This window comes from Numida meleagris, chromosome 9 (assembly GCF_002078875.1).
Source record: "Numida meleagris isolate 19003 breed g44 Domestic line chromosome 9, NumMel1.0, whole genome shotgun sequence".
NCBI classification, from domain to species: domain Eukaryota; kingdom Metazoa; phylum Chordata; class Aves; order Galliformes; family Numididae; genus Numida; species Numida meleagris.
In genome coordinates this window covers 622,267-647,897 of record NC_034417.1, presented here as the reverse complement: position 1 = coordinate 647,897, position 25,631 = coordinate 622,267, and the positions used below count along the sequence as shown (strand labels likewise).

The following is a 25,631-nucleotide window of genomic DNA, read 5'->3' as shown; positions in this document are numbered from 1 at the left end:
GTAAGGATTTTTGTTCCTCTCTTCATCCCCCTGGGTCCACCCGCGAGTCAGGGCTGCAGAGGAGCAGCATTCCTGGGTACCAGCACAGCTCTGCTCCATGGCAGAAGTGATCAAACTGGGGAAGTGATTCTGATCTTCCACCTTAGAAGATGGTAATGGTTATTAAGTAAATAATCTCCTTAGAAGATGGTAGTGGTTATTAAGTAAATAATCTCAACCCTTTATTCTGTCATAGAACCCTCTCTTGTGTATATTCCATCTATTCTTAAATGTGACTGCCCTGTTTGGGTTTCAGGGATGCCTTTGCAGTTGGCTGGAATGGCCGGATGGGGATGCGGCACAGCAGGCTCGCCAGCCCCAGCTCCTTCCTGGACAAGGATGGGATATTTGTGAATGCGACTAACAGCAAGCTGCTGGAAAGGGCCCACGGCATCCTCATGTTAGTAGAAAAAGAGGGGATTTTGGCTTCATTCCTGGAGTATAATGAGCAATATGGGTAATAAGACGAATGTAAATAGCCAAAACAAGCAAAAAAAAAAAAAATCAGTTTCAAGTGGGCTTGGACACAGTTGGGTCAAAACGACCCCGGTATGTTTTATATGTCTGAGTTATTCATCCCTTATCATTCATTTGTAATGACAGACACAGTAAAGTGGTGCGGGGAAGTGAGAGAAGGAATGAATCTCCCGGTCAAACCAGTCTAAAGAGATGACAGTGATGTTATGCAGTAACATTTTTTAACGTGATATCAAAGTTTCCATTGCCAATTAGATGTGGAAATGATGCAGATGAATCATGTTGCAGCCTCACCAGAAGTTTCAGAGAACATCAGCCAGGTGGCGGGAGAAAGCAGGATGGTCCCCGTGCTGCCCAAATTAGCCCTTCGTTTCTGATGTAACGATGCACTGTGATTGAGTACCTTCCTCTCACAGCTGTGGAGCTGAATCTGTAAAACTAGTTAGCAGCGTGCGGGGGGAGCCTCATTTCAGGTCAGGTTGTAGGAAGGAGTTGCTAAAGGGAATTTTGAAGGGCTTGGTTCATAACCTCCAGTGTTTCTGAACCTTGTTGTTTGTACTGTCTCACAGTAAGGACAAAAAAAACCTATTTCTTAATCGCAGAAGTAGAACTGTCCTGTTGTAATATAACATACAAACTGTTCTGCAGTTACACACATGGGTTAATCTGAGCCATTTATTGTCTCCCCAGGCGAAATAAGAACTTCAAAGCCAAACCCAATCTCCCAAAGGTGAGAGAGAAGCAGCGTTTCGACTTTGCCAGTCCCAGGTTAAGGCTTTGGGTGCAGTGTTGAGATGCTGATGCGTGTGTAAGGAAGGTGGTTGGGGTTGCTTTGGGACCACTGTCATCTCTGCTCTGTTTGGGGCTCATTAGTGTCTGTAAAACCAAAGGATTTCAGCCCTGATGTGTGCTGGGGGAGGTCTGCGTGAGCACTCGCATCCTCCTTTTCAGGCTGCTTGGGCTCCTTCTTTCCTCCTGCTGGGGTGGGGTGTGTACGTGCTAGGGAAGTTTGATACCTTAATCTCTAAGAAGAGCAAGTAGGTTATGCAAAATGGCTGTCACCTGATAGGCAAAGTGATTTTCATGATGCCTGCAGTTTGGTCTTAAAAATAATCTCAGCAATTGGACATTTCCACCACACCTACGGCATGGCTGCATTCCATGTGTGTCTTACGGTCCCTGTCGTCTTCTAATGGCAGTTAATAAATGAACTTTTCATTAATAGTGGATGAACTGGGTGCGATGAAGCAACCATGTCATAGCAGTTAGAAGGAAGGAGGCTTTCAGTGGGTTTCGTGGACTGATGTCTTTTTTGGCCTTGGCAGTGCTGGCTCAACTGAAAGAAATTCTCCACTGGCTTTTGCACAACGTGCGTGTCAGTGTGCCGGTCCTCCCCGGGGCTTTCTCATACCCCCCATACTTACTGAAAGAGAAGATACTGAGGTCTTGCTGGCAAGCACATGGTTTCTATCTACAGTTATCCTATTCAAAGGAACAAAGCCCCTGGGCTTGCTAATTATGGCTGATGGCTCGTTTTCGTTATGCATGTGGTGAATTATTTGCAGCAGTCACAATTCAAGGTTGTTGTTAACATGCCATGAGAATAATCAACAAAAGGTCAACTTTCCAGCGATATTTATGTTTGTCTGCAACCCTACATTAGTGGGTCAGAGAGACAAACTTCCCATGGTCAAAGAAGCCCTTGGCAAGTCCTGGGAGGCCAAGCAGATCATATGTTTCAAGCCATTCCTTGATGTTTTCCATGCAGATGAAATAGGGTGGTTACTATAAGGAAGCTCTGCAAGAGCGTATAAAGGGTTATGGCATGGCAATAAGTTCTAGGTATGTTTATAAAGAACACAGTCTGTCTTTTCCACAGCACATGCTGGACGTGAAGTCCCTCAAGCATCTGACCAACCTGACGCTTCACGACCACATTACAAAATCCCTTCTCCATCTCCATAAGAAGAAGAAACCACCCAGCATCAGTGCCCAGTTCCAGGTAATGCAGCACCCTGTGTTTGGTCTTGGTACAGATTATGGTGATAAGCCTGTACTGAATGAAAAGCAAATACGTGCCCCCCATAGGAGCACAGCAGGCACAGTGCTGTCCCAGCTTCACCACTGTTTGTTCAGGATGGGACCTCAGCTCAAGGCGATGCTCCAAGACAGCAGAGGTAGGACGTGAGGATGAGCTGCAGGACAGAGATTTTCACCTGCCGCAGAAAGGGATGGGGAAAAAAGGCAGTTTCATCAGTGTAAAACCAATGGGCAAGGCATCAGGGAAAGCCTTGTGCTGGGGGGATTGATGCTGGTCTCTTTCATACCTGTGATTTTTTAAGTGCCCTCGTAGTCACGCACCTCATCAGCTCTGTGTGTGTGCAGCTCTGTGTGTGTGCACGTCCCGTTTTCGGGTGCCTTGCTTTCAAGGCGATCACATCGTCTTGTTTTCTCTGCTGAATCCAGAAAGCTAGTAGAATTCTGCGGTAGGATTTTCAAGTGTGGTTTTTTTGTTTTTTTTTTTTGCTTACATTCAACATTTAAAATTCAGTCTGCTTTCAAGTCAGGTGGAATGTGAATTTTAGTAAGTGCAGAAAGGTCAAAATATTGCTGCATTATCTCAAGGCACGCAGAGGAATTCAGAGGAGGATCAATACAGCATTTGTTGTGCTGGCAGTGCTGAGTGCCAGCCAAGCTTCCTTGGGAATAGCCACAGCTAAAGTAATGCTCAGATATGTGCATCAGGGCTTGGAAATCGGTGCCAGTCACATGCACAGGCATGTGGTAGTATTAGAATGCAGCATTTCACTTAAAAAAAATCCTTTTCTGAGAAAGTTTGGCTTGTTTTTTTACTTTTAATTTTGGAGATGCTGGTCATTTTTAGAAAGCCTTCGTGCATAGGTGTGGATACGATTAAGAAATTATATATATATATATATATATACGTATGCACACACACATATATGGACTGCTGTGTATATATAAAAAGCAGAATGCACAGCTATATATGTATATATTTAAAGCTCAGTCTAGACTAATACTACACTGGTTAAAATAAATGTCTGCAGGGTTTAATTCATACGTAGTTAATACATTCAGGGAGGCTGAATTGAGGATGTCTTCCTGACACCCATTTGTCCTTCAGACAAAATGTGGAGGGGTGCAGGGTTGGGGTTCTTGTACAATGCCCAGTACTGAAGAGCAGCAGAGCTCGGGGTGCAGTGAAGATCCCCCCATGCCCCTGTGCAGCAAAGCAGAGCCTTCGTGCAGCACGTGTGCTTTCTGACGCCCTGCAGCACTGACCTGGCAATGTCGGAGCAGTGCCTACAGCACATCCTCTTTTATTTAAATGAATGAAAGTATATTGAAGTCGGAGGCAGTCTGCTGGCTCCTGGTGCTCCTGCTTCCTCCTCCTGTTAGAAGAACGCTGGGGACTCCAGCCCTGGTTTCATTCAGCACTCATAAGGGAGAAGCATTTTCTCCGGGGACCGACTTGGTGCTAGCTGCAAGATGGCTTTTTATCAAGAGCACGCTAATAAAATTGCAGAGCATGGAACTGGGTCAGCAGCAGGAAATACAAATGTTTCCCATCACGGGGTTTGTGTACTGCTGTGTTTTTCAGATAAATGCTGCCTTGTGGCCAGTGCCTGCAAGGGGAGCTCACAGCTGCTGTGTCTCCTATTGATTTTAGCCGTGCCTAAAGTTATGCTGCAAAAGAGCTCTGAGTCATCGCTGCCCGGATTAGGGGATGCTGCGAGAGCAGTGATGGCTCTTGCTTCAAAACTCAGGGCAGATTTCTACCGGCTCCCCTCCCCGCCAGCGCTCAGGTGGTGCCCCAGCAAAGGGAGGCTGTGTGCTGGGATGCTGGGTCGCGTGCTGCAGGGCTGGCCCTGGGGAAAAGGCGCATGAGCTGGGGCTGGGCAGCAGAGCGGGGCAGGGAGTTAATCCCGGGGCCTCACAGTGCTTGGGGCAGGCCAGATGGCAGCGGGAGGCACGTGGAGGGGAACCATCTGCTGTGCAGAGCAGAGGTCTGAGTTAAAGATCCCCTGTCCCTTTGCCTTCCTGTGCTGCAATTGAGTGTGCCCACCAGCTGGGCTCTGCCCCATCGCAGACCCCAGCACTGCGGCTGCTCTGTGTTCAGCTGCACCACATGTGGGTGCCTCATCAGCTCCTCTTCCCCATATCCTGTGTGTAGACAGGCATTGATTAACATGAAAGGCTTCCCCTAAGGAGAGCTTCAAAAGGATTGGAAGGTGTTCTGCAAGCCAATCTTTAGGTGAATTACATCATTCTAATCTTAGGCACTTGTGTACACAGGTTTATGAGCATGTATAGTTGTAAGTTCGTAGCTGTATGTAGTAAATATATAAGAATATTTTTTAAATAACTGAGTTTTAGGTGCTATTAAAATCAAGTCATTGCCACGAGTAATCGGCTCTGGAGCACGTTATTAATACCACGTCAGTTATGTGCTCTGCAATCAGAGACATCCAGAGCATTTACAAGGCACATAAAAGCAATAAATAAAATGCAGAATGCAGCAAGGGAGTCAGTTCAGCCGCAGAATGACTCAGTGACTGCGTGTGCTCTGCTCTAAAGCAGTCGGTGTGTTATTTCCAAGAGCTTGTGCTTTGTTGCAGGATTTGCAGGATGGAGGCATGAATTGAGGTGACATCCCATCAGAGTGGTTGGACGCAGCAGCAACGCCAATAGCAAGTCACTTCTGTAGTCTGTGCTTTTAATAATAGCACAGAAATGAAAGGAAATGGAAATGCAATGAAATCTCTGTGTCAGAAAAGTGGCAGAGCCTTGATTCTCAATGATCACTATTGTGCCTTTCAGCAGTCGAGTATGACCAGAGATATGCCATCTTTGGAACGATCTTCATCTCAAAACAGCCTGGGAAATGTTCAGGCTTTAAAAATCCGTAAATTCAGTTATTTGACAGAATGGGAGTGCACTCAGCGAGAGAGAGACAGGCAAGCTATGGAAAGCAGTTACTGGAGAAAGCTGTCAGGTCTTCCTGTTGCAAAACCATCATTGAGAATTCCTTTCTGTGCCAGTAACAATGATCTGAGACTTAATAAGTGGAGTTATTTCTGACGGATGAAGATGTTTGTGTTTTAGAAACACTGGCAGTCGTCGGGTGCACGAGGGGCAGGTCGTTGTCTTACAGCTCCCACTCCGCATCTGTGCTTGGCTTAATGGGGTGCAGCAGGGGGTGACTTTGGGATGTGCTGGTTGATTTGGGAAGGCTGAAGCAGCGGTCTCATGGTTTCTGCAGAAGCCTTGAACAAACAGGCTCACATTTCTCTGTAGCCAGTTAGTTGGGTATGAAGACAGAAGCAGCCAAGTTGTATCACTCTGAGATGCTCATTTTGGGAAACTGTTTCCCATCTGCCTGGTTTACTCACCATTTGTTCAAGATTTTGTTTTGTGGCCTAAGTGCATGGTTTCTCATTGTTCTTCATGCTGCTTCCCAAATGGAGATGTATTCTCTATTGCAGGCATCACTCAACAAGCTGATGGAGACTCTTGGCCAGGCAGAACCTTATTTTGTCAAGTGCATTCGATCCAATGCTGAAAAGGTAAACCCTGACCTGTGAGATCAGTGCTGCTAACAGTGTGATTGCAAAACCCACGTTCACTTGTGCAGAACTCATTCTTTCTCTCACTGTTTGGAGATCGCTGGAAACCTGTAGAGCGTTGAAGTTCTGGAAACAGATCCTTCTGGAGCATAGCTCCTAGGTGGGGAAGCAAGTAGTGAAGTGGGCTGGAGTTGGTTTTTAGTTCCTGATTTTCCTCATCTTGGAAATATTTTGTAAATGTATAATTTATTTAAAAAAAAAAACCAAAAAACAGGAAACCCAAAGCCAAGTTGTGTTTATAAGATATTTGTACCTTAGCAGTGAAAAGCATGGACGTTATCGCTTGGGTGTAGGATTGCTCTTGATAAACTGCACTGACTTTTCTTATAATCAAAGAAACACCTGTATGAAAAATCTTTATTAAAGCAATTTGACTCCACTGAAGCATCTGCCACGAGCAGCAGAGATGTACAGACCTGTGAATTCATTTGTTCCCCTGCTGAGCTCTAAGGCTTCTTTAAAAAAGCATATCTGTTTGTAAAAGCACATTCTTCCAGAATTAGCCACATTAATCAGACTGATTCAGTGATAAAGCCAAATTCAAGAAATATGGTGTAAAGATTTGTTTGTCTCATGGGCTAAAGGTCTTCAGTTTAAAAAGAAGGTTGTAGGAATATTTTTTTCATATATTGATCCTTTGCAGTCTTACCCAGACATCTAAAAATACAAGATGAGACGTGTCATTGCTCCATCTCACCCTGCTCATTGGCTGTGCCATTGATGGGGCTTTCTTAGTCAGCTCATTGGATCCAAAAAACCCTTTTCTGTGGTTTTCTGTCTTGATAGATGTTTGAAACTCTCCCTCTGATGGCTACATGGGAGCAAACAGGATTCAACCCTGCTGCCATTGGTGTGGTTCCTGGGGACCCCCACTCCCCCTTGTCATCGTTGCCAGTGCGCATGTCCTGCAGATGTGCAACGCATGCTGAACCCATTGACCCACCCACATGCTTAGAAGTCTGCTCAGGTGCTTGGAGCTCAAGGAACTAGTTGCTCATCATTGTCCTCCTTTTCCCTTCCAGCTGCCCCTGCGGTTCAGCGACAGCCTGGTGCTCCGGCAGCTGCGGTACACGGGCATGCTGGAGACTGTTCGCATTCGCCAGTCGGGATACAGCTGCAAATACTCTTTCCAGGTTGGCTGAAACATTTTCAGTCTTTCACCACTTTTGTCATCATTATTGCAGTTGTCTGAGTGTTGCTAGCCTGTAAGTGTAGTTGTGTTTTTACAAAATAATGAATTTATGGCTTTGGATGACATTGGAAAGGGAGTACTCGTGGGCGGTTTTGCTAAGCTGGACTAGACCAAAGGCTGCACGTCCGTCTGCAGATATCATTATGGCTTTGGAAAGAAGGCTTTATTTTTTCACAGTGCATGCAGTGTATTTTCATAACACGTGCAAAATCACTTCCACAAATCTATATCCCTTCATAGTGATAATGAGAAGTTCAGATTAATGATGGCTGATCCCTGTCGGAGCTTTAGCAGACTGATGTGTGAGTGAAGGTTTGGGTTCCTTGAGCTCGCTATTAAATGCATTATAAGTATATTTTAGAGATTTCCTCCGTGGTGTGACACACCCAAATGACTAAGACCCTTCTCTTATGTTTAGTACCACAGGGCACCGAGCAGCTTTTTGGTGCCCATTGCCTTTGTTTCCTCAGGAGCAGCATTTTCCCCATTGTTTCGGTGCTGGCGGTGTCCCGTCAGGAGGCTGATCGGGATGCTTTAAGTCACTTGGTGGTCATCCAGCTTCTCGTATTTTCTGTTTTTCCATATTTTTGCCAGCTTTAGTGCACATGTCAGTTCTTTCATGATCTGCTGTTGCCAATTTGTTTCCTACTGGCAGCTGCTTCTGGTCAGATGTCACGTCCTGTGCAGCAGCTGTTCGGAAAGGAGGGCTGCTCAGGCTCTTTTTTGCCATGAGGATGAATCCCACCATTACTTGGGAGGATCATTCCTGATACCTCTGCTCTGAGTCCTCACAGCAACAACCCTTGGAGCAGTCTCTTCCCTGTGATGCTTTGCAGATTCTGGTCGCTCCCTTTTGCAGTGACCATTTCTGAGGATTTGTAGCATTTTTGCTCGAAGTGACCTTGCAGATTGCATGGAGTCTTTCCTCCCACGCTGAGAGATGTTTGAATGTTCCTGGGCCACTGCTTTGATGTGCTTCCCATGCAGTTTTGAACCACAAATGATGGAAGAAACCCAGTTCTTTCCAGTCCGTAACATGCCATCTGTCCCTCTGCACCTGGACAGATCCCCCTTTGCATGGCCAGCGGAGCAAATCCCAGTTACTTACGCAAAAAGATGACACAGCAGTACCCACTTAACCCAGTCTTGATGTTTGTTTTTTTTGCCTTCTCAGGACTTTGTGAACCATTTCCATGTCCTTCTACCGCAAGGAATCAGCCCGTCTAAGCACAATGTCCAAGATTTCTTCAGGAAAATAAAACTCAATCCAGACAATTACCAAGTTGGCAGAACCATGGTAAATGTTTATCTGCTTAAGATAAAAGATATGCCTGCATTTGTGCACAGTTATGTTAATGCCTTTGTCTATGTTTTTAACTAATGAAATCATTTTCCTTCTGTTTGTCAGAAGCTAATGGTTTAAAGGATGCTTTTAATGTTGTTAACACAAAATAGACAGGACCATCGGTCTTTTCTTTTTGACACAGTGGTCAGGTTATAGGAAGGTAACTCTCAAAACCCATGTGTGTGCAGACGGCTCACTGCTGTGACTCTGTCCCCCAGAAGGGAAGGCAAAGGCTCTGTGATTCATGCCTGGTGGTTTTATTTCCCAGGTTTTTGTGAAGGAGCGCGAGCGGCAGCTTCTGCAGGACCTGCTCCATCAGGAGGTGCTGCGCAGGATCACGCTGCTGCAGCGCTGGTTCCGCAGCATGCTCTGCAGGAGGCAGTTCCTGAACATGAGGCAAGCAGCAGTGGTCATACAGGTAGGTGGTGGTGCCTGGCTTCGTCACAAATACTTCCATGAGTTCTGCAGATACAGCTCTGGCTGCAGCTGGAGCATGTGATGCATAAAATCAGAAGAGCGGTAGTTTGGGCATGGGAGAGACAAGGCAGGAAAGCTGGCATAAAGGCAGGTGCTATCCAGCTCCCAAACCATTCCCATTTCAAGAACCTGTGTTTGCTCTGCCTGCTGTGTTTGCAGAGATTCTGGCGTAGCTACCAGAGCCGAAAGCAAGGCAAGCCATCACCGGACCCGCTCGTGCTCAGCAAAGCTGCAGTTGTGCTCCAAACCCACTGGCGAGGCTTCATGGAGAGGAGGAGGTTCTTGCAGATGCAGTTTGCGGCCCACCTCATCCAGAGCTGCTGGAGGGAGCACCTGAAGCGGAGGCACGAGGCGGCCGCCAGCATCCAGGCAGCCTGGCGGGGGCACCGCGCACAGCGGCGTTACAGAGCCTGCAGGCACGGGGTCGTCTGTTTGCAAGCAGCGTGCAGAGGATATTTAGCCCGACAAAGGTAATGTTGATCTTCGAATAAATGAAGAAAGAAAGAAATGCTTTCTCATAATGCCCCGTAGGGAAAAAGGTGGCTGATGTGAATTCTGGCACTGCTTAGACCAAAGCGACATACAAATGATGGTGTCCCTTCGTGGCACTGCTGACGCTGCTCCACCCTGCCCTGATCCTTCCTTTGCACTTTCTAACAGGAGTTTGGTTAGCTGCCTGTCTTACTCTTAGACTAAGCAGAGCCTATTTCAGGTTAGGGCACGTAGGCAGTGGAAAGCTGAGGACATAAATACTTGCAAAGGGTTTTTTCTTGGCAGCAGCACCACTCTAAGTAGCCTATTTTTAACTCAGATTGGCTGGCCGATCTGCTTGCTGCACCATCTCACAGCCGATCAGACAGCAAGTCAAGAGCAGGGGCAGCAGTTACTCACACCAGCTGCTGCGAGGAGGAAAGCACTCAGGACCATGCCTTGGCTCACTGGCTGTGGGGCAGGTCTTGATTTGCACTTGGGAGGCACTGCCTGCAAGGTGTGGAGTGACTGACAGAGAGCTGGGAGCTGGAAATAGCTCTTAGCGTGGGGGATGAGTGTCTGTTCGCTGTGCCAGAGGCATCCCGGGCAGAATGGGGAAGATGATAAAGCCAAGGTAATACAATTTGTTATGGTTTTCTGGCTTTATAAGCAAGCTACACCAGGGATGAAGGCTGGAGCTGCTGTCATCAGCACAGGAGAAGCTTACAGGTGCATGCATTGGTGCAACTCCTGAGTAGGTGAGATGGCAAAAGAGAAGACTGGAAATGCAGTTTGTGCACAGAACATGAACGTGCATCATGTTGTACCTGTCTTGCAAGGAGAGTTGCTCGAGATGCCAACAGTGGTGAGACGATGGGGACATCTGTGGTGATCAGATGCCACCAGTGCAGTGGGCACAGCATTACAATGTGCTGCTTTTCTGCTTTCTTGCAGGTTTAGAGCTTTGAAAGAGCAGAGGTTAAAAGAGATGCAGCTGGAGAATGGCCTGTCAATTAGAGAAGAGGATGGGCTGGAGACAGGTGGGGTTTTGGAAATTAAGGGCTCCGACCCATCCAAGTGGGAGGATGGCTCATTTGAAGAAAGAGTGAGAGCTATAGAGGAGCACAAGTTGCTGATGGAGAATAATCGGGTGAATCACTTGGACCTCCTGGACACTTCTGCGACGTCGTCGTACAAAAGGCATGAGAGAGCCAGCAGCCAGAGCGGGATGGACACCGAAGAGGAAGTCATTGTACGAGAAAGACCCAAGTCACTGGAGGATCTGAATCAGAAGAAGGTTGTTCGTGCAAAAAGAGAAAGCCGGAGAATGCGTGAGCTGGAACAGGCGAAATTTAGCTTGGAGCTGCTTAAGGTCCGGTCCACTGGTGGGCTGTCACCCTCAGAAGAGCGGCAGTGGTCTACCGAGCTGGTATCTGAGGCACTCCATTCCCCTCAGGGCACCCCAGAGAGTGAAAGCTCTCAAGGCAGCTTGGAGATGCTAAGCTGTGAAGATACCCCGAGTAAACTCGTTCCCTTAGTTTTAGATGTTCAGCCGCTTCCTGCTAAGACCCGGGACTCTTTGCCTAGCAGTCCTCAGCCTCACCTGCAGGATAAGTCTTTCTGTGCAGCAGATGTGAACAGCAATTTATCCATTTGCAGAAGGATGCTTTCTGATTCTGAGCTGCCCGATAACCACACTGGAAAGGAGCACGTGGTCTGTGACCCACAGAATATCTCCAAGATGCATCCAAGAGAAACATTCCTTTCTAGTAACCTACCTACTTTCTACGTTCCACCACAAGACAACATGAAGGTGAAGCAGTCACTGGTGGAGAATAACTTGAGGAATAAGGCGATGGAAAGAGAGGAGAAAACAGTTACGTTCTCTGAGATGAGGAAGGACTCTGAGCAAGACCAGGGCAAAGTTTTGGGAGGAGAGGAAGAGGAGAAGTCGTCTGCCAAGAGAGAGGAACGTGGGATGGCCACCGCAACGCAGACCCATTCTCCAGACTCTGTCATTGAGAGGCTGGAGAAGCTCAACGTGGAGAAGGAAGAACGACAAAAGCAGCTCCAGCTGCAGAACGAGAGGGAGATGATGGAGCAGATCCGGCAGCAGAAGGAAATTTTAGAGAGGCAGCGCAAAGCCTTTGAGCAGCTGGAGAAGCAAGGCAGGGTGGAGGCTTTACAGCGGGCTGAGCTGAGCAGAATGAAGGACCCTACTCTGAAACCATCCAAAAAGCCCGACAGCCGACCTCAGTCTGTCCTCATCCTGCACCCCCAGAGCAGAGCGGAGCATGGTGTGGCCCCGGGTGGAACTCCAGCCTCATCGGTGGACATCAAAGGTCTCACCGTCGGGAGCAGGGGGAGCTCGCCAGCCCACGCTGCCCCCAAAGAGAGACCGGTCAGCATGTTCATGGAGAGAAGGGAGGGCTCGTCGGCAGCAGTGCTGGAAGCACGGGGCAACCCCCGGCTGGCTGCAGACTCCAGGGATGCCCCAGGCAGCCCCTTCTCTAGGACTGAGCGCCTCCGGCAGCCCCGGGTGCCCAGCCAGCCCAGTGAGGAGATGCGGGCAAGCGCCATGTTCTTCACACCGAGAGACAATCCCTTCGGGCTCCAGTGAGTACAAAGATGATGTGCTTGCTTTGTAGGCTTTGCTTGGTTGCAGTGGTCTCCAGCAGAATGTTGGTTTTGGAGATTGTACAAAATACCAACCGAAACCAAGACCGGTGTCAGGTTTTTGGATCTTGTAGCAGTGAGTGGGCATAAATTGGGAAAAAGTAAAAGAACTGGAAATATTAATTCTCAGTTTCTTATGTGAGACACATTACATAAGCTAGGGGAGATAATCATAGATATTAGCAGATGAAGGGTGTTAATAGCAGGAGAGAATTGACACTGGTTTCGTTTACGTTTTCGTAAATGATGCTGTATGTTTATGAACAGTGATACGGGTTTATTTTGAAAGATTTTAAATACAGGAAAAAAAGAGGCTTAGGATTTTTGGGTAGTCAGAGTAGAAATGATGAGACAAGTCAGGAGGCTCCAAGATTTTTCTTGTTAATTGTAGAATTACAGTAAGCAGAAAAAGCCATCAGGCAATACCCTGTTGTCCCCCAGCAGAGCCAGCAGCATCCCAGGGATGGGGAGGCAGCCGTGGGCTTTTTGGATGCCTCCCCCCTGGGCATGGTAGGGTTTTGTTCAGAAACAATGGCAGAAAGAGTGAGCTGAGCAAAGGGCAAATTAAATGGGAGTATGTTTGAATGCTGTGTTAGGTGCAAAGCGAGGATGCTGTCCTTTGGAACCTGTTCACTTGAGAATCTGCAGGAGGTGCTGGAGAACTGGTTTGGAAGTGAATATTTGAGAACAGTCTTCCCCACATACTTCCTTCAGTTTCTTTTCCTGGTTGGTTAATGTACCAAGCAAGCAACAGGAAAAGGAAAATTACATTTAAAAATGCCTGGTTTTTTTTGTCTGCCTGGAACTTAAACATCTTCTTGCTACGCCAAAGCAATTGCATTTCATAATACGGAACTGGAAGGATATCATCTGTAACCCCTGAGCAGGGTAGGGAGCAGGTTGGCAGAAATGCATACCTTCTCGTCCTTCAGCATTAAGTCAAATCCTGAAGAATTCAAAGCGATTCTGAAAACCTGTGACCTCCAACTGTGATTTCTTGTTGATTGCTTGGGCTGCGTCCTTCTGCGTTGCTGGGAGCTGGGCTGGCGCGGTGGGAAGGCTTTTAGGAGAGAGTGAAACGTCTCTGTTTTGTTGCCTTTCAGCAGGGAAGCAAGCCATCAATGCCTTCCCAAGGGTGAGCTGGCTCGGAAGCCATTTAAGATGCCTGGGTCTGGCCGAGGAGAGGTGAGCTGCCACTTTCTCTTTCTCTCTTTTAATTCAAAAGGGGAAGAAAACTCCCAAACCCTTATTTTGCCAGTTTTCCCTCAAATATAAAGCGCAAGGGCTGCTATACTTGGGGATGAGGGATGTCACACGAAGGCAACTTCCACACTTTCTCTTGGCAGAAAGCCCCCATAGCATTAATGTGTAGCAGCTCTGAATTGCTCTGGATGACAAGGATCTCGTGGTCCTGATGGCAAACACTGTAGTACGCAGTCTTGTCTTGTTTGGTTTAATGTCCATTGAAGTAACATCCATTATTGTCCCACTTTCTCCGTGCTGTCTTGGCTTTTGTTTTTGCTGGTTGTTTTTGCACTGCGTGTAATAACGTGTGTCCTCTGTGGAGTGCAATGTTCCTCAGACCATACTTGAGCTACGCTGTGTTGCCAAACTTCAGTAGAATCTCCTTTTTATTTTTATATTTTCATTTCACAAACTTTTCTTTTTGTTGTTATGTTTTATCATTTGGTCAAGCAGGTTCCCAGACCGATCCATAAAAAGAAAGCCCGCATGGCGCGGACGCGCTCCGATTTCTTGACTAGAGGTACTTTTGCTGATGGGGAGGGGGATACAGAGGAAGATGATTACGATGGCAATTTTGAGTTCCTCCTCTCCTCTGACCTACCTCCTCACCCTGAGGCAGGGCCTGCGGCCCGGCTCGGCCAGGCTTGTTACAGTGACTCCGAAATGGTAATTTTCCAACTTGTCGGGGAAGGAGAAAAGAGGGAGCAAGATCTGCGGGAGCGTTTCTTTGCTAACCTTAGCTGCACGGATCCTACACTGCTGCTTCTCCCACTCACATGGACGTTGTAGATGGGTAAACTCAGAGAACACAGCAGAAACGCATACAAAAGAGAAAGAGAAGTTATCTCTTTTTCTCTCAACCATGGGAATGTCTGCTGGCTTGATTGGAGAGCAGCTTCCATGGTTTCTGTAGGTTGCACAACTACCTTTTGCTTGTTTATTGTTTAACCAGGATTCCCTCCATAAGAAAGTCCCACTGGGATCCTTTGGCTCTGGCAAAGTGATCGATGTGTATGCATCAAGCCAATTGTTGGCCAAAAAAGCAACAGACAACAAGGAAAACTATATAGACCTTGCACTTTTCATTTGGTATCCTTAGCTAGGTTATCCAGTGATTGTCCAGTCCTCAATTATCGGACAAATATTGGCCAAGAGTATCTTAGAGAAAGTAAAAACCTGTAAATTGGGCAATAAAAACATATGGTGTTTAAAAAGAGATAAACACCTTAATGGCTCTGCCAAGGGGGGGTGGCTGTGACTGAGAGGTTTGGGGAGTGCACGAGGACGGCCCCTTGCTCCTGTTGCCCACTTTTTCTGTGGCTTGAGGTAGCTGTGATGCCCACGTAGACACGTGGGTGAACGCAGGACAGTGACCATCTCGTGCGTAAGTGCTGACATGGCTTCACGCGTGCACTCCAACTCCAGTGAGAGTGCAAAAAAAGCATTGGCTTTCCACGTTGTGCTCATTCTGTGGTATTGCCACAGCGAATATCTCATGTGATCTTAAAATCTGCCTTTGCAGGGAAGGCGAAGGAGGGTTTTTTGTGACTTCTCTGTTAGCAGCTCTTATTGTACAGAGCACGTTTTTTTTCCCAGGATAATTTCCTAACTGGAAGGAGTGGAGATTTTGAAATTCTCCTGATAAAATTTCTTGGCTTTTGAGCCAGGAATACTTCTAGCGCTGTCTGGTGGGAACGTGACTGAAAGACGCAGCTCTTCGAACCAAACTCACTCCAGCTGCCCTCTAGTTCATCTCCCTGCTTCTGTAACAGGAAAGGGAGAATTGTACAGAGAAGTTATGTCAGAACCAGGTTTTTTCACCATCATTTGGTGAGAAGTCAGCTTAAGTAAGCATGCCCATGCAGTTGCAGTGCCTCCGTCCTGCCCCCTTGCTTTCACTTGAACCATGGATTTGAAGACATGATGAGAAAGGGAGGGTGAGAAGTTTCTAACTTAAAAGAATCAAAGATCCTTCACTAAAGACCCTACATTAAAATCGGGAAAAAATAGGAACAAGGAGCCAAACTGGGAGGTGCAGGTCTGAAACCATCTGAGGAGCCCAGGAAAGCCACGTTGCCTGAAGGCTCTCTCTCTGTAAATGCTCAGTGCATGTTCACGTGTATTTGTCCAAGGGATTCTTGGTAAGATGAAGGCAGCAAAATTCTCTAAGACTGATGTTAAAGGCCAGCATTTTCCTCTGGATTTCCTTCTGCTGCACTCTTGCTGGCTGGTCAGATGGCAGCGGACCAGGTCCTTGGAAATGCTGGAAGCAGCAGCTCAAAGTGCAGAAAGGGCCTGGGATGAGGGGCTGCACCCTGCTGTGTTCCTGGAGGCTACCCTGTTACAAAGCCTTTGTTTTTTAGCTGTAGAAGTCTTTCCCACTGGCAATCTCTGCTGAGCAAGGTGCTTGGAAAACTCCACCCCTGGGAGGGAGCTGGCTCACCCCGCTCCATAGAGATGCTGCTGGGACTCTGCTCACCTGGGTTAACAGCTCTCGCTGCATGCAAGTAGCAGTAGTGCCAGCTGTGTCTCATCTCTCCTCCTGTATCTCTTTTCTCTGCGCTCCATCCCTGGCTCTAACCGTGGGTCAGACAGCAGTTCCACCTTGCGTGGTTGAGTTCTGCTTTCTAGCAAACCCTACTCGTAAAGCTGTGTGTGCAGTGGTATCCTGTGTCTGTGTGTCCTGGCCCCACGTACAGTGTTTCCGTCTGTATTCTGTATTGCAGGTTTGGGACCAGCTCTTTGGTTTGTGGCTTCTCTGTGTCAGGATCACCACACCCTTAAGGGAGAGCTCTTGAAAGCAGCAAAATTTAGGGACTTCTTATTCATGTTTATTAGCAGAGCCCAACTGGCTGTTGCAAATGATGAAGCAGCCTAAAATAGAGCAGACTGGTGCGCCTTGGGTTCAAGCAGGGGATATGCATGTGACCGTATCTGTTGCGCCTTGTGATACTCACATGAAGGCGCGTCCAGCAGTCTCCATACGCAGTCTGGTTGTTGTTCTAGTAAACAGTTTATTCATACAGCTCCTGCCTCCGGCTGCAGCTTTCCCAAAAGCCTCTTTTGATGTGCTGCTTGGTGGCCGAGGGCTGCTGGATGCACAGCAGAGGGATCGCGTGCAACCCTGTGTGGCTGAGCACAGGGTGACTCTGCAGTGGCACGGGCCTGCCTGTGTTACCCCTTGGTTGCCTGGCAGTGGTGGCCCACCAGACAGTGATGCTCCAGGCCTAAATCCAAGGCAGCAGGGACCGCAAGCATCATCAGCCAGAGCCACAGCCCAAGGTGCACCAGTGTATTAGGTGGCTGCTTAAGGTACTGTTGACTGCAAAGAGCCCAAATGCCTTTGAGTGATAAAGCAGTGATATATTTTGCTTCAAATTCCATCCTAAAGCCACGAATTGACAAACAGCAGCCTGACCCCAGCTGATCCCAGGCACGCCTGAAGAGCCAGCCGTGACAGAAGAGCTCTTGTCCTAAGCTTTAGGAAGTCCTTCGGTGCAGCGCGCAGCACTGCTGCCTGCTGGGAGAAGTCACCTCATTTGCAAAATGGCAAGCGAAGTAGAGATTGTGCTTGTGGAGGAGAAAATGGGGTTCCCTCTTCCTGCACAGGATGATGCAAACTCCTGGCTGTGTGGTTTGCACGCTTGTGGTACTTTGTGGTGCACCTGGGACCGAGGAATGTTTCCCAGCCAAGGACCTGGCCCTTCTGCTTGAGGAGTCCCTCAAACAGAAGGATCGGAGTCAAAAATGCCTTCAGCCTTCCTCTGAGAGCCTTGCAGAGGTTGCAGAGGTACTGAGCTGTAATAGATCAAAAACAGGGGCAGAGCAGGGAGACTGCAGTGGTACTGATGAGATCACAGGTAGGGAAGATCTCCCTGCAAGGGCTCTGCAGGGAGGCATGTCATCCCAGAGGTGCCTACATGCGACAAAAGTAAGGCCACAAAGTCATTGTGAGCCTTAACAGTGCGGCTGCGTGCCTCTTCCACCCATGCCCTCGTGGCTCTGATGCCAGGGAGCGTTCCTTCCCCATGGTTTTGTTCCACGCCAGTAAAGGTGAGGCCCATTTTCAGACCCCATCCATTAACATCCAGCAGGCAGTGATGTCCCTGCTGCATTTTGCTAGGTAGAAGGACCTTTTTAGCAGAATTTAACCGAGAATTTTTTCCTCTCTGTCCTGACATGTCTAATCCATTCCATGGATTATGAGGTCTTTTTTTGCCTCGTATCTCTCCACCATTTACGTGGGATCATCATTGAGATGTAAGGACAGCAGGAACGAGAAACCCTGGGATGGTTTAGGCAGCTTCTGTCGTTTCCAGTGGCAGTTTTGCCTTGTGTGCTGCCATCTCCTGGCTGGCAGGGAGGTTTGTGCAGGGTGAGAAATAAACTGGAGATTGATGCGGCCCAAATATTGCAGAATTTTGCATGAAGTATTTTTAACAGGAGAAAAAGGGAATGCTTAAAAACACAATGCATTCAGCTGAGACATCTAGGCTAAGGGAATGGTAAAGGAGATAGCTCCAAATCGTGTCACGCAGCCTGATTGCCTGCTTTCCTCATGCCAGAAGTCTCCCCTCCAATCAGAGCTGCAATGGAAAATAAGAGCAAAAGTTGCTATTTTTATAAATATGGCCAGAACATTTCTGGGCCATGCTGCCTTTTGGGTGGCTTCCTCCTCCATGCTGGGCAAACCGAAGGGAGATCTTAGGATTGTTTCCCAGGACAAATAGTGTGGCTCAAATAACAGAGTGGTGGAGGCTTTGTGAGCACATGAAAAGAGAGAGAGAGTAACATCTCCATTTCTACTGCCTCTTGGGACATGCTTTTTGGGTAGCAGCTGCAGGTCATTAAACATGTCAGCTGAAGCCTCTAAAGACTCCAGGGAGAGGAGGAGAAGCACTGTCTCTTGCCTTGTCTTTTCCCAAGTGCAAGCTAATAGAAATGGTGCAAAGTGTATCATTGTACAGTGTGAAATAGTTTAAAAAAAAACACATTTTTAGAACTCAGGAGATGATATTATTTGTGGAATTCCATTAATTGTTGCAAATTCACTTTGCCCTTAAGAAATTATCCCAGGGCTTTTAAAGTGGTGATGAAAGCAGAGGTCTTTCGTATCAAAGCTGTTTAATCTCTTATTTCTAAAGGATCCATTTTAATATGTCCTTGGCACAAAGTCTTTAGACTCCTATTTTTTTTGCCCTTCTGCAAAGTCTTCAGTGGGCGCTGAAGGCAGGCTCTGCTGGGATGGATCCATGTGGTAGATGGGGGAACACCACAAATCACCTTGGCGTGCCTAATGATCATGCTAATGGGCTCTTCTTGAAAGGGGAGCTGCCCAGCCCAGGGTGGCTGAGCAGCTCTGTCGTGGTGATGACCTGTGGCCTGGTGCACAGTGGCTTTCTGCGTTTGTCACTGAAGGAGAAGGTAGACCTCAAAGCAGGAATGGAGAACTGTCCTTCTGCTTTAGAAGTCATTAAAATACTTGTGTAGTTGCGTAGCTGGGACAGTAGCTTTTCACCTATAAGCAGATAAAAACAAAAGTGTGTTTTTCAGTCGTAACAGATAAAATCTTTAACTTTTGCTTTGATAAAAAGTGTCCTCTGGCATTCCAAGAACGGTGTCATTTTTTAGTAATTCACCCTTGAATCGTTACAGACAGCGCAGCGATTCTCCTCGGGGGATGGCCAACCAAAACTTCACAAAACCATGTCTCAGGGGGAGATCGGAAAGCTGGCAGCTGCACAGAAGCCCCTTGCCCCAGATGGCAGGTAAGGAACGTGGGACAAGCCTGTCCTGTGCCCTTCTGCATCCCTGAGCCCCACCAGTCCCCAGCTCGGTGGTTTTGATTCAACCAGCCAGAATCACCGATTGCATCTTTCGTACGTGACCGTGAACTTGCCCGATTAGAAGAGGCAGTCGTATGGATTTAACTCCTCCTGAAGGGTCGTGAAGGTCTGGGAGGGTTCGGGTAGTTTTGGATGGCAGGACGCTTCCCTAGTTAAGGCAGTTCCTCTTCCTGCAAATTGTTTCCAGGTCTCAACGAGCCAAGATGAGATTCTGGGTGAAGGGAAAGCAGGGGGAGAAGAAGACCCCTCGGGAGAAGCTTGCCACGCAGTCTGAGCTGCTGGAGCTGTATGCTGAGCAAGAGGTGCCCAGCAGAGAGGTGGCTGCTGGCCTGCAGCTCGGCGAAGGTGAGTGGTGGGCGAGCAGGCAGTGGCCTGTTGTAGCAGCACAGAAACTGCTTTTGCTGTCACAGCAGAGATGAGAGCTGTAGCTGTTTGAAGTCTGGATTTACATAGCCATTAAGGGTAACCCGGTTCATGGTGACGTGGGTAAAGATGTAGAACTGATAAATTTGTTTATCTGTAGGGTTAAAGTATCTGTAAGTTGGAGTTTCAGACATGGTTGTATGGTCTATGTGAGGCTGCTGTAGGAAAACAAGTTGGGAAATGGCACAGATATGGAAAGGTCGTGCTGCTTTGCTTCTGTTGACTTCATGAGTGACATCAACCCAGTGGCAGGAAAGGTAGAGGCTGCGATCCAGAACAGATCTGGAGGAATTCAGAAAGCACTCAAAAAAGATGCTATGCAATATGATCCAAAGCGGATATCATTTCTTTCAAAATTTCTGTGTAGTTTTACAAGTAGGAATTGTCACTTTGCTCTGGGAGACAGAGGACGAGGACAGAGGACAAACCCCCTCTCCCTGAGCCCCAAAGCCGGCTGCGTGCCGTCACCAGCACCTCCATCTCCTGCCCTGGAGCTAATCCTCCCGGCAGCCGTCTGGACAGCGACAGATGTTTCCCCTCTTGACAGAGGAAGTAACCAATGGAGAAGTGACATTTAATCTTCCTACAAGCACCACACAGTACTTTTCTCCTCCTGTCTTCTTATTTTGGTGACAGAACTGTTTTCCCTTTGTGTTACCTTGGCTCTTGGTACAGCTCTGGGAAATGATGCATCATTTTTCGCTTACTAAGAGTTCGTCAGCAGCCACAGGTTTTTATTACTGCCTGAGAATGGGCCCTGCTTCTCCTTCAGGTCCTACATAAAACACAGGAAGAAGCATTTTTATTGCTTAATGCTTCAGCTCACCTAATTCAGGAGATGCAGGAAAACAAAACACACTGCAGAACTTTAGTGAAGTCAAATACCAAACAAATGTTGCCACAGCATTTCGGGCCTGGCAGAGAGCAGTTCAGCTAACCTGTGCTTTTTTTGTCTCTCTTCTTTTTTACTTATTACCCCTAGAGTTGGGTCCTCACCATCTGACACCGCCACGGAGCCCTGAACTGTCAGGAATCTACCGGAGGGAATTTAAGGAGAACAAAGAGCCTTCTCCCAAAGTGAAACGCAAGCGTAGTGTCAAAATCAGCAACGTGGCTCTGGAGCCCGTGCAGTGGCAAAACGACTCACTGCAGATCATAACCAGTGCTAGCGACCTAAAGAGCATGGATGAGTTTCTCCTGAAAAAGGTAACGCCTGCCATTGGTGCTCCAGCGAAATCATCAGAGAGCTCTGAGAGCAGTTGGAGGCAGCAAAGCAATGTTATCCTGAAGGCAGCAGTAGCAATGCTAATAATCCACCTAGGGGAAAGCTTTTGTTGCATTCCCAAAGCTGCTAAGAGTGCACAGCGTGCACCAGGGCCAGCTTGGGACAAAGGAGAGGCACACTGTGCACATACGACACGGTCATTTTACATGAGCACGGCAGCTGTGGTGCTTCCACTGCTTTGAGCTGCCCCTAATGGCATCAGAAATTGGAGACCCAGGAGGGCAGGAGTTGAAGGCTCCAGGGAAGCATTCGTGTTTCCTCATTCCGAGTTTGTGTGCAGGAGAAAATGCCTTGCAGGCACTTTTTGTCATTAACATCATCTGCCCATGGTGGGGCAGCTGCTCATTAGTAGTGCTCCTTCTTATGTAGTGCCACAGCAAAAGTCACAGTGGTGCATAACACCCTTTGGTTTCCCAGATGAATGAGCTGGATAATGAGGACAGCAAGAAGGACACGCTGGTGGATGTCGTGTTCAAGAAAGCCCTGAAGGAATTCCGGCAAAACATCTTCAGCTTCTACTCCTCAGCGTTAGCGGTAAGTGACCAGACAGCAAGTGGGAGCTTGCACCTCCAGGAGATGCTGTGAGTTCCAGTAGTAGGGATGTCACCGGGCCTTCAATTCCTGATGTGCTTGTCCTGAAGGGAAGACGCTCTTCATTTACGTTCAGTCCCATGAAGCTGTAAATTTGGAATCATACTTCCTCGTTAACTCAGCATACTTAAAGTGGAGATTTCAGGTCTCCTCAGTGCAGCTGGCTTTCAGTTGAATGGAAGATGACAATAAGTCAGTAAACGCCTCTCTGCCACCCAAGTGGCCTGGAAACCTCTGTGTTAAAGTTGTGAGTTGGGAACGTCTGAGAAGCGTAGTGAGCTGAAAGCCATTTGGGCTGAAATTATTGCCTGGAGCAGAAGAGATAGTTTGAAATGAATAAAGTCTTTTTTTTTTTTTTTTTTTGTTTCTGTTTCCGTAACAGATGGATGATGGGAAAAGCATCCGCTATAAGGACCTATATGCCTTATTCGAGCAGATTCTTGAGAAGACCATGAGGCTTGAACAGAGGGACTGGAGTGAGTCTCCAGTTAAAGTCTGGGTCAATACATTTAAAGTCTTCCTGGATGAATATATGATAGAGTACAAACCCCTGGACTACACTGCAGTGAAGGTACTCAGCATTTTCTTAAGCTCTTGGAAGATTTGTGAGCTATCTTTCTGCGGAGTCATGCTCAGACATCTGGTCTATCATCTTCTCTTGTGCTGTGAGCTGTGGTGTGCAACAGAAGCCAGCACACGAGGCATGATTCACTGGTGTTTCATTCAGCAAACCTGGATTCAAATCTGGTATGAGCTGTGCCTTTGCCACTGCCAGCACGTGGACCTTGTCTCCAGGGCAAATCTGCAGCCACCTGTGGGTGGGTGGGAAGGTAGCTCACAGCTCTGAGAGATGAGTAAAAGCAGTGTGCTGTTTTCTGTTGCACTTTCCTAGGCTCTTTAGCACATGTGACCACGTGCATGGCTCTTGGTATGGTTGTGGGAGCAGGGTACGTGAATAGTGACTGTCCTCAGGGGCTAAGTAGCTGTTCCGGCAGGCAGTTCCTCCACAAACCTAAGCTCTTCACTTTCTGCTCCCTTTTGTCTGAGAGGACCATCCCTGGGTCTTGGGAGATGGTATTTCTTGTGCATCAAGTAGAGCAGATGTTCCATCTTGTGGCTCTTCTGCTGTGAGTCCTTCCCAGACTCTCGGCATAGGATTTCTCCCAAGGCTCCGGCTGCAGCACCGTGCCCTTGGGAGTCTTACTTGGGATCGAAGAGCTTTAGGTCACAGGTGCTGGACGTGGGGCCAGAGCTGCAGCTAATCCCAGCTCTGAGATGAAGGTGGTGACAGTTGGCCAGGGGATTTCTGAAAATGGGGTGGTCCCTTCAGTAGGAGTGCTTCTTGGAGTGCATGGCAGGATGGGGCTGGAAAGAGGTGAAAAAAGTCACGTAAGAGACCTCTCTATGCTTTACTTGTGGAGATTGCCCATCAACATGCTCAAATCTCTTTTTAATACCAGGTGCCAAAAACGGAACGAAAAAAGAGAAGGAAAAAAGAAGCGGATGTGGTGAGTTGAGCACCCTGGGCCTGTCTGTTAAAGAATTGGTCCTTGTGGCCAAAACTACACCTGACAAGAGACCTGCTAATGACATGTCCTAGGGTGAAATCTCAGTGTCTCACCCTAGTGTGCATGCGGCCTTGAAAAGATGCTAGGAAGATGGACAAGGTGGATTTGGTTTGCCTGTGAAGAGCTGTAGGTAAAAACAGCAGGCTGTAAAGCAGCACTTGTGTTTGGATCAAGGACTGCTGTAGGTTGTTCTCTGAAAACATGTCCCACGTTAGTCAAGACAAGATGTATATCTGACAGAGCTTTTGTCTTAAAGGGTGTAATAGCACTGGGAAAGATGTGAAGTAGAAAGGGCCATGGAAGCATAGAAGAGCTCTTCAAAAGGGAGAGCTTGACCAGTCAAATGCAGCTGGTTTCTAAACTGCCTGCAGGAAGGTTTGGTTTCATACAGGCTGGATTTCTGAGCTGCTGCAGGGTTATTAGTCCAAAAAGAAAACAGAAATAGCAAAATGGTTCTGAATAAAAGCCCATGTTGCAGAGCTGGCCCCACTGATCCTCCCCTTTTCGAATTCTCCAGTTCTTTTTCTCACCACCAAATCTTTCTTGTCGCAGGTGGAAGAACACAATGGGCATATTTTTAAAGCAACTCAGTACAGCATCCCCACCTACTGTGAATATTGTTCCTCCTTGATCTGGATAATGGATAGAGCTTCTGTTTGTAAATGTAAGCGTGCTCCATTTGGCTTTTTTTTTATTATTTACTTTTTATGCTTATATTACAGTCGTAGAGTTTGGGGCTCTGAAAGGTGTTTTCTACTGTTCCTGACAACCCCACTTGCAAATATTTGGTTTTTTTCACATTAGAGTAGCTTATGAGATGAACCTTAAGGATTTCCAAAGTCACCTGGTGAGTTGGTAGTGGTGTTCCTTCCAAAATGCAGTGTGGTTGTGCTTGGGTGCTTTGTATAGCAAATCATAACTCATGGTTGCAAACCATTCAAACCACCTTTAGGGTGTACTTTAAGAAGGGATGGTGAAGTGTCTGTGACAGGTATGGCAAACGTGACCTACAACTGCAGCCTGAGGGATGGATGCCTGCGAGTCTTGTTGCCATCATTGGCCTTGGACCATTTGACTTCCGGGCACTTGGACTTTTGGGTAGATCAGGAGAGTGAAGGAGAAGAAACAGTCAAGGTTGAGATCTTGTTTTGTTTTTTTCCATTGATTTGACAATTAGGTTGGAAATAGCCACCCTGTGGTGCTTCAGGCTGGTATCCAGTGCAGGAAGAATACAAATTAGGTGCTATTTCCAACCTCTGAGTATATCCATGTCCGATAGCTCAGAGTGACTCATGGATTATTTTCTGAGATGATCTGTCAGGTTTTTTTAACACTTCAGGGACTTAAATATAGAGCCTTTAGAATTAAAGGATTAATTTTTTTTTTTTATCATTTGAGTGAATCTAATATAGAATTGACCGCTGAAAAATGCAAATTTGCTGTGCCTTTGACCTCCTAGCCATAAGAAGAGCTACTTAATTCACATTTCTGCAGAGGCCTGAAGTATTGAATTATTAAATGCTATTCTTTCTTTGCTGCAGTATGTAAATATGCTTGTCACAAGAAGTGCTGTCTTAAAACCACGACCAAGTGCTCCAAAAAGGTAAGTTTCTCTCGTGCCTTTTTTCTCATTAAATACCTTTCCAATTGTGATCCCAGTCTCATACAGCCTTTTTTTAACAAACACTTATGGGCTCAGAACTTGATACAGAGCTGGCAATAACCCTTTGTTGAGCTGGAGGTTGGGCTGGAGCTCCCCGGAGGCCTCTCCATTCACTGCTTCTGTGACTGTGCATATCTCAGTAGTAATACAATGATGCATCAGTATATATCTGCTCAGTCATGCAGCACCTCTTCCAGTGGTGTTCCCTGGCTTGTAGCCATGCTGAATGATAGAAACCAGCCTCATTTTATAGCTTTCAAGGGCTTCAAAATGTGGCTGCTATCAATAGATAACATTTTTTAATAGAGTCAGTGCTACAAGGAGAACTTGCAAAACCCAATGCATGTCATAGTGATACTTCAGTTTTGGCTTCCATGGTTTTATGTTTGTTTTTAGAAGGTCAGGATGCTTTCAGTAGCCAGTGGGGTTCCTGCAGCCCACAGCTGGAAGCAGGACCCACTGCAGCACCTCCAGCCTTGGTTTCTCAAGGCTGGCGCCTTTGCTTCCAGTACAAAAGGCAAAAATACAGGTCGTTCTTCACCCCACTGCTCTGATAGGGCTCACTGCTCAGACCCCAAACAGCTAAAGCACTACAGCTGAGCTGGTGGTGCGAGGATGGGGACAGCAAGAGGTGAAGGGTGGGTGGATGGTGCTAAAGCACTTACTGTGCTCATTGGAGGTGAAT

The 25,631-nt window shown here is 47.3% G+C and overlaps 1 protein-coding gene across 9 annotated transcripts in view; it reads left to right on the top strand.

Moving 5' to 3' along the window:
- The window catches only part of MYO9A (myosin IXA), a 161,760-nt gene that overhangs the window by 125,561 nt on the left and 10,568 nt on the right, over positions 1–25,631 (top strand). For 6 of the 9 annotated variants that reach the window (XR_002441694.1, XM_021406765.1, XM_021406767.1 and 3 more), the window contains 19 exons: positions 296–439; positions 1,207–1,246; positions 2,396–2,518; positions 6,024–6,104; positions 7,187–7,297; positions 8,531–8,653; positions 8,970–9,119; positions 9,338–9,648; positions 10,604–12,265; positions 13,429–13,510; positions 14,024–14,236; positions 19,226–19,338; positions 19,604–19,761; positions 20,822–21,045; positions 21,542–21,658; positions 22,098–22,286; positions 23,176–23,223; positions 23,836–23,947; positions 24,825–24,886. Coding sequence is in view for 8 of the 9 variants with exons in the window: in XM_021406765.1 (XP_021262440.1) it covers positions 296–439; positions 1,207–1,246; positions 2,396–2,518; positions 6,024–6,104; positions 7,187–7,297; positions 8,531–8,653; positions 8,970–9,119; positions 9,338–9,648; positions 10,604–12,265; positions 13,429–13,510; positions 14,024–14,236; positions 19,226–19,338; positions 19,604–19,761; positions 20,822–21,045; positions 21,542–21,658; positions 22,098–22,286; positions 23,176–23,223; positions 23,836–23,947; positions 24,825–24,886 (4,063 nt within the window). In the remaining variant the exon portion in view is untranslated. The remainder of the gene's footprint in view (positions 1–295; positions 440–1,206; positions 1,247–2,395; positions 2,519–6,023; positions 6,105–7,186; positions 7,298–8,530; positions 8,654–8,969; positions 9,120–9,337; positions 9,649–10,603; positions 12,266–13,428; positions 13,511–14,023; positions 14,237–19,225; positions 19,339–19,603; positions 19,762–20,821; positions 21,046–21,541; positions 21,659–22,097; positions 22,287–23,175; positions 23,224–23,835; positions 23,948–24,824; positions 24,887–25,631) is intronic. The other 3 variants (XM_021406764.1, XM_021406769.1, XM_021406768.1) reach the window with 3 other exon arrangements.